This window comes from Haemorhous mexicanus, chromosome 15, assembly GCF_027477595.1.
Source record: "Haemorhous mexicanus isolate bHaeMex1 chromosome 15, bHaeMex1.pri, whole genome shotgun sequence".
NCBI classification, from domain to species: domain Eukaryota; kingdom Metazoa; phylum Chordata; class Aves; order Passeriformes; family Fringillidae; genus Haemorhous; species Haemorhous mexicanus.
This window is the reverse complement of record NC_082355.1, coordinates 9,964,012-9,972,048: the sequence shown is the minus strand read 5'-3', so window position 1 is coordinate 9,972,048 and position 8,037 is coordinate 9,964,012. Positions and strand designations below refer to the sequence as shown.

Sequence of the window (8,037 nt, the reverse complement as noted above, 5' to 3'; positions counted from 1 at the left end):
GTCCTGGTATGACTTCACAAGCAGAAGGCTCATGATAATGTGATTTTCTCCTCTAAGGTAACCTCATAAAGAGTGTTTTCAGAGAACAGCTACATGGGCAATTCAGCCAAAGATTGATTTAACACTTGCAGTCTAGCCCAGGGGTCATTAGGCCTAATTACCTAATGAACATCCCACATCTGTGGGACAGGTATTGTCATGGCACAGCTAAACCTACAAGCATTTTAAAATGTGCTGACTGCAAAACAACCTGGTTTGCTAACTGAGCTAAACCAGGCCTTTGCCTTCTGTGAGCTTTTTAAGGAAAGCTGTCAATCATGCCATCAGGTGTGTGCATTCCTCCTCCAGAAGTTAGTGGGTTTGCTGTAAGGAACAGCTTGAAAGCTGTAAAGATTAATAAATATCTCTTCTTAGAGACAGCCTATCCACAAAGACAATTTGAAGGAAGCAGGGCAAGGAAATGCAAGATTATTCCACAAACATATCGTCCTAAAGAAGACAATGTTAGTTGTTCAGAAAGCTGAAAGAACACATTTACATTGGTTTTACTCTACCAGTTGAACTGTGCTTCAAGAGCTTTGGAAGACAGCCAGCATGGATGAAGTTCATATCTATGAACTCCAGAAAGTAACAGAATGTGCCTTATTTCTACTAATTTAGACTGATGTTAATTTTCTGTATTTTTTTAACAGTATTGTAGCTATTATAGTGAGGGAAGTGGCTGAAAATGTAACATTTGTCTCTTTGGCCTAATTCACTAGGTGGGCTGAAGAGAAAATGAAACTTCTCATGAGGGTATCACTGTACTTCTGCAGTCAGGTTGCTCACTGTGGGTCCTGTGTAAGGCCTGTGGGACCAAGCTGAAAGGAACACAAGCTTCAGTCCAGGGTGAATGTACTATTTTCTACTGCCAAATTCACTACACTTTATAATCAGTAACTTTTTTTAAGGACAAAGTTATTGAATTTCTTGGGTGCAAAAGCATTAGCCACCTCTCAAATTCCAATATTTAAACATCCTATAGAAGCTTTGAGAAGTAACCTTTCCCTTTAGATCTTGACTACAGCACTGTTACACTTCAAAGTGTAGTGTATGTTCAGGTAAGAATTTCAAATATCTTCCACAGACTAAATAACTTAAGCTAAACAAATCTTGTTAAAGAATGTATTAATTCCCACAGCTTAAAATATTTAATTTAAGCCTTGCTATCTACCCTACACAGCATTTAACAGCTGCACATAACAAACCTTCATACACCCAGTATGGGCAACAGAGAAGATGGTTTTGAAATGGTTTCCAATTCCAAGCATAAGCAAGTTCTTTATGGTAAGTTACTCTATAAAAGCAGTGAAATAGTTAAGGTAAGAAACACAGGCTTATTATTGTCATTTATTTTAAAAACCTTATTCAAAATATTAAGTGATACAAGTCCAAATACAATAAAAATTACTGCAAGAAAAGAGTTTGGGATATTTTGTTTGTGCTTTACTTTCTGTGTTTATGAAAAGAATGCATTTAATAGTAGGATATAGAACTTTTAGCATTTCATTCCTAAAACAGTATCATGCCTTCAGACTCCTCATGCCAACAGGCGTGAAATTGATTTGTTTCCAAATGTTACATAACTACTTGAATACCAAGTTATTAATTATGGGGTTCTGATTCACCATTATTTACAAACATATCAGTCTGAAAACTAAATCACAAACAGAATGCACAGAAAACTAAAATTTTATATTTTACAACTCATGAAAACATAAATAATGGAAGTACAAAAGACAAAATTAAAAAAAAAACCAAACCCAGAAAAACTACTGTACCAGTAACTTGATTTACACTAATGCATAAATGTTTGTCAAAAATGAGAGTGCACTGTCCACAGACTGGCACTTACTTTCACCTGTCTGTTACCTGGGTCAGAAAAAGAACCAAATAAATTATTCTTACAGTTTCTCCCATTTATAATATAAAAAATCACATAGCCATTTCTCAACTGTCTTACAATTCAGCAGAAAGCTTTGATGCATTGAAAGCCTGTCAGCTATCCACATTTAGTAAAATTATTCAACAAGGCTTGTTTTCCACTCATTAATTACAAAGACAATGAAGTCATAAATAGCATCAGAGAAAAAAAAAGGAGAGTTAAGAAGCTGCATACCTTCACAAACATCTTAACCATTTTAGGAAATACATGGTACAGAACTTCTGAAATAAAATGGGTTATACATAATTGTTATAAAATTATTTACGGCATGAACACATACATAAATTATTAAATTTCCATTCTAGCTATTTTGCCAAAATAGGGTCAAATTATGCAACAAGAAAACAGAATCAGAAAAAACGAGATTAAAGACTTGCAGCATCAGAATTTAAGCACAGAAAAAAGTAATTATATTTTAAGTCTGCAACATAGCGGAATTTATGAGCCATGTAAGTGATTAGCAAAGAGATCATTAATTTGATTTAGTGATGCCAAAGTCATTAATTTGTTAGACCTAAAATATTTTATGCTTATTTTTTTGTAGTATGACTATTAAGACTGCTCCAGACAGAAGGGAATGATGCTTAATGAATGGAAAGAGCACTAATTTATTAAACTCTCTATCTTCACAGTTGATATAAAACCCGACCAAAGTAGCAAACAGATGGATCATGCCCTTGATCTTCCATGAGATTTAATCTCCAAAACATCCAGGTCAAAGAGAGTACATCTCATTTCTGTACAAGCAGCTTATTTAGAATACCTGAATATCATTACATGACTGGGCAGGCAAAGAGTGATAAGTTCAGCAAACTCAAGTCACAGTGCTCTCAAAACACGTAGTCATTGGTTATTTTCAGGGAAGGCATCGCTTCATTAACGTTCTGATCTAAACGATGATATTCCACTGTCCTGGAGCACAGGCCATCCCTCCATCTTCGACTCTGCACCAGTAAGAAGATCTGAAAGAAAAACAGGACAACTTATAGATGCTGTGCAGAAACATTCTGGGTTTGACAGACAGCTTCACAGTGGTAGTGACACCATGGTTTTACCCCCCATGCTGGCAAGGGCATTACTGCAGCGAAGACAATACATACAATACATTTTTTAATTACTTATTTGAACTGCTCTCAGATAAATTTTCAAAATGCAACAGACTTCAACATCTTCCCCTATAAAGAGCTGGCAATGCACATTACAGATAGGCCACTGCACAGTAAAGAAGGTTTTGGGGTTTTAGCTGCTTTTTTTTCAGAGTCCTGCAAATCCTGACCCAGGATCAGCGTTCTCCCCCAAAGATAAACACTAAACTTTCTTCGTATCTAAAAAGTAATCTATGGTTTAATGCAAATTTGTGCATGCACGTCTGTTGTGTCTGGTTGGGCTGAAGTAAATTTTTAATGCTAGCAATATATTTTGGAATAACAACAATCAGACTATTTTTGAGACACAGAGAATTAGTTTGTACTGAAGAAACATCTACCTGAAAATAGTAACTTAGTAGCTTCTCAATGTAAACTGGAAGCAGCATTCAACACTTTCTAAAAGTTTGTAGTTACACTCTCAGAATGTCTATGACATAAAGACCATACAAAAGTGACTATTAAAAGGATTATCACAATCATAACAATAACACTCCCACACGATTTGCAGTTAAACCTCCCTTAAATTCTTGTCTTCCTGTGCAGAAAAAAAATTAGTTATTCATTCACCCCCACTTGACTTGGCTCAGGTCTCCTTTATAGAATTCATGTTGTGCACTGCCAGTGTCCATTACTATATTGATTAATTACTGATGTTACCAATTAACTCATTTTCTTATTGTAAATATTTGATTCAAGTTCCTTTTCACTGTGCAGATAAAAATCACACTAATGATCTGCACATTAGTATCACCACAAGATTAAGTGGTCAAAGATTTCATTCTTCAAAAAGTTAAGTTCCTCTTCTTAAAAACATGTACAAAGGAATGCAACTTTATATTAAACACTCCAGCTCTTTCTCTCAGCCTTTCAGAGCACACCTACCTTCCTCTTATTGTGATAGGTGACATAAACAACGGCTACTAAGAAGGCAACTACAACCAGATGAAAAAAGAAATGGCTGTCTTCCTCTTCATCCAACCCTGAGACAGAAACAGCTTTTATCTTCTCATCAAGGGTCTTGATCTCCTCATTGTAATTACTGATGGTGTCAGAGTTGTCATCTTCTGAAATATCTAGAAGGTCTGGATTGTATCTGGAATTTGGTGTCATTTCATAAGCATAGTCATCTCCATCTGACTCCATGGTTTCTTTGATGATGGGTGGGGAACTATTTAGTGTGTCTTTCAAATCTGTTAGAAGATCTTCTTCCTCAATTTTAGTATCTTCAGAAGCATCAACATCCACCTGTGATACTGGACTAGCAGGGACAACAGGTGACAAAGAGACACCGTTTGCTGTAGGTGGCTTTCCGGCAGTCACCGAATTGATTTTGGCCTCCTTTCTTGCTGAGGTTAAACTCTGCAAGCTGTCTGTCAAATTTTGGGATCTACTCAGTGTTTCATTCTCACTTGCAGAAGAAATATTTCTTGTAAGCATATCCTCTTTCACAGAACCTGAGAAAAGGAGGAGAAACAATCAGCACTATTCACAAGGCACTGACTTCTCTGACAGAAAACTGCCACAAATTTCCTTCACAGACAAGAAATCATATGAAGAACACAGCACATGGCACACTGCAAACTTTTTAGCATCATATGCAGAAATACATACTCCTGCACTTTGGCAACTTCCAAAGAAAAGTCTGAGTGGGACAGGAACTATCGTTTGGAAGCACAGGCCTTCCAGATTAGAGTGGCAAAGTGTCCTTGAAAAACTTAGCACACCTGTTTTCCAGACATAAGAACTTCAAAGAGATGTCATCTTTCCCTCTGTGGATCCATGACATCTTGTAGAATCATACATGATTAGCATTTTCTCCATCATCAAATTCTTCCTCCCACAGAATAAGCTGAGGTCTACAAGGAGGGTGTTCTCAGGAAAGCTTTTCCTGCAGTTATGTTTTTCATCTTTCACCACTGCATGTTTTACAAACAAAGGATGAGAAGACGCTGTGAAGTCCCCTCAGTCAGGACACAAGACAGCAGCACCTCTTCCCAGGCACTGATTTTTATTGAACTTGTAGACACTGAAACAGATTTCCAACCTTATATTACCTCAAATCAAACTACTGAACCACGGGTTAAAAACAAACACTGTCCATGCTCCTGGAGGAAAGCCTTTTGTTGGCAGCAATTATTGTAATGAAGTCAGAAATAGCACAGTAACAATGCACCCTCAGGCAAATTCACAATCTCTTTAATGCTGGGAGGGCTTAGCAGAACTACATAAAAAACAAGGTGAGCATTAAATCCAGATACAGAGCCCACTGTCCCTTTTCTTTATCCAAAGGACAGTAAAAAAAAAAGAGATGCAGAGAGAGTTTAATAGCCAATTTTTTTAAGCCTAAAAATGAGCAAACTATTCATGCTTGCAGCACATCACTACCAGATTCAAATCCAGAGGCACCTTAAAAAATGTAGAACAAATTTTAGACTTTCAGCCTCCAATTTCATTTAAAATGGGAAACCATACTTGCCTTGTATTTTGGCAGGCCAAACTAATTTTTCATTTTACAAAAGCAACAATATTTTCATTAAACATTTTCAAGGCTCATAAGAAAGTTACAGACTCTAGAAATGAAGCATTCAATGAACTGCTCATGTCAGGTTACTTGTAAGTAAAATATTACAGAGGGGACACTGAATCAGGTTATTCATGGAACTTGTGTATTTGCTGAGGTTCAGTTACAACAGAGCTCTTGTTTACATGGCACACTTCTGCAGTATGAATTACTCTTTAACCAACTGCAAAACACAGAAGACTCAACTCATCCCACATGAAGCAGACATCACAGTCCCTCTCTGCTGAAATTCAAAGTCAACCATTTCACATCTAACACACTTTTTGTTGCTGAATTATCTGAAACTACTCATCTGAATTATCATATCAAACTACTCATCTGAATTATCATATCAACATTAACTTGTTCAGTTCTTATCCAGGACAAGTTTAGGGAATTCTGATCCCTCCCCAGGTTTAAGCCAGCTAGTTGCAAATGCAGAGATAAATATGAGGAAAGGCAGCTGCAAGACAATTTCATATTCATAGGTAGCTAGCATATTGTGAGGTCAACCTTACTGCTACCCTCCCCAAACAGACAAAAACTATTAGAAAGTAATACCTAAATTGTTTGAAATACAAACAAGCATATTTTGCCTATAAAACTATACTGCATCTGGCCTTACACTTCAAGTTAATCTTGAATTCATTTTAACACTGAAGTTTTAGAAGGATATATGCTTAAATGCAAGGGACTCCCAGTGGCTACTGCTGAACCTTCAGACTGAGAAAGAGCAATTTCCTATTATTCCTATAATATGCCTGGGTTTTTGTTTTAATAGCAGCTCAAAGTTTAGCAGCTAAACCACAACTGATTTATGACATTAACCCAAAACCATTTGGCATTATAAACGGTGGTTGCACTGTTTACAATTACACAACACTGTCAGATGATTTTAGATCCAGAGATGCCTCAGCTTCATAAAGATACTAATGTTCAATCATGGTGACAGAATTAGCAACACAAACACTGCACATAAAAAACACGTCACGGTCAAAACTCACTTTCAGGAAAACTGCTTTTAGAAAGCAAGAAAGCAAGTTGCTTCATGACTCCTGAAGTTAAAAACTCTCCATTTCCCAAAGGCTTGTGTCCCAAATTCTTACTGCCTACCCATTAATGCAGGTGAGGGGCAACACAAATACAGCCGGTGTGGAGATACGACTGACAAGCACGCAAGGAACTGATGGATCAAACAGTTCTGGTTTTTTCCTTCCCTAATTCCTTCCTCTTCACTGCCCATCCAGTTCTCCATCCAAAACAAAGAGAAACTCACTGCCCCTGAAATACGCATTTCCTATTGGCCTTTGGTTACAGCCCTCTGTAGTTTTAAGGGGGAGAAAGAAAAGACTTAACTAGGAGTCAACTTGCAGAATAACATAAGCTTAATTTCTAGGGGAGGGGAGACTAAAACCAGGCATGCAGCCAGACTACTTAGAAAAAGAATCCCAAGTCCGATGAATGAAGTGACCAGGCAAACTGCTCTTCACAGCAACAAAAGCTCTGCACACCTGGCAGGCGGCCTCCCGCCCCCCGCCCGGGCGCTGCCCTTCCCCAGCGCACAACTCAGCGCTCGCTGCCCCCAGCCCAGCCCGAACAGACCAGAGGCCGCGGCCAGGCCCGGGATCCAAGCCCGGTCACCTCAAGGCACGACCCGCGCCGGCCGAGGCCGCACAGTGCTCCAGGCCCAACCCAAGAGACCGGTGAGAGAGACCGGCGGGGCGACCGCGCTACGCCCGCAGCCCGCAGCCAGCCCCCCCCGCCCGGCCCCGGGGCGCTCACCGGGGGATTCCTGCCCCCGGGCCGCCAGGGCCCAGCCGCAGAGCAGCAGCAAGCAAAGGGCGCGGCCCACCGGGCCCCACCGCTCGCTACTGGCCGCCGCCATCTTGGCCCCTTCCGCGTACGTGGCGATGGCACCGCCCCTCCTGAGGCGGCCGAGCACGCGCACGGGCGGGAAGGCGCGGGGCGCGCGCCGGGGCTGAGGGCGGCGCGGGCGCATCACAGAAGCGGGGAACGGTGGAATGGTTGGGATGGAACCGCGCGGTCACGGAGCGCTGGGATCACACGGTCATGGAACCAGCTGGGCTGGGAAACCTTTTAGACCGTCCAGACCAACCCTCCACCGGCACCTCCACCGTAACCCCTAAACCACATCACTCAGCGCCACATCCCGGCGCTTCTGAAACCCCTCCAGCGTCGGTGACTCCACCGCCTCCCTGGGCAGCCGCTCCAATGCCCGGCCACGCCGACAGTGACAAGGTTTTCCTGAATATCTGATCTGAATACTCCAATCTCAGCTTGAGGCCAGTTCTTCTCTCACTGCTTGTGTCTGCCATGCTCCTGGG

At 40.6% G+C, this 8,037-nt stretch overlaps 1 protein-coding gene across 1 annotated transcript; it reads right to left on the bottom strand.

The window, feature by feature from the left end:
* Positions 1 to 1,356: 1,356 nt before the first annotated feature.
* Positions 1,357 to 7,706, bottom strand: C15H5orf15 (chromosome 15 C5orf15 homolog). Its single transcript, XM_059860526.1, has 3 exons — positions 7,475 to 7,706; positions 4,015 to 4,586; positions 1,357 to 2,946 (listed from the first exon to the last, which is right to left on the bottom strand). Exons 1-3 carry the CDS (start codon positions 7,689 to 7,691, stop codon positions 2,815 to 2,817), a joined length of 921 nt encoding a protein of 306 aa, XP_059716509.1. The 5' UTR covers positions 7,692 to 7,706; the 3' UTR covers positions 1,357 to 2,814.
* Positions 7,707 to 8,037: the final 331 nt, after the last annotated feature.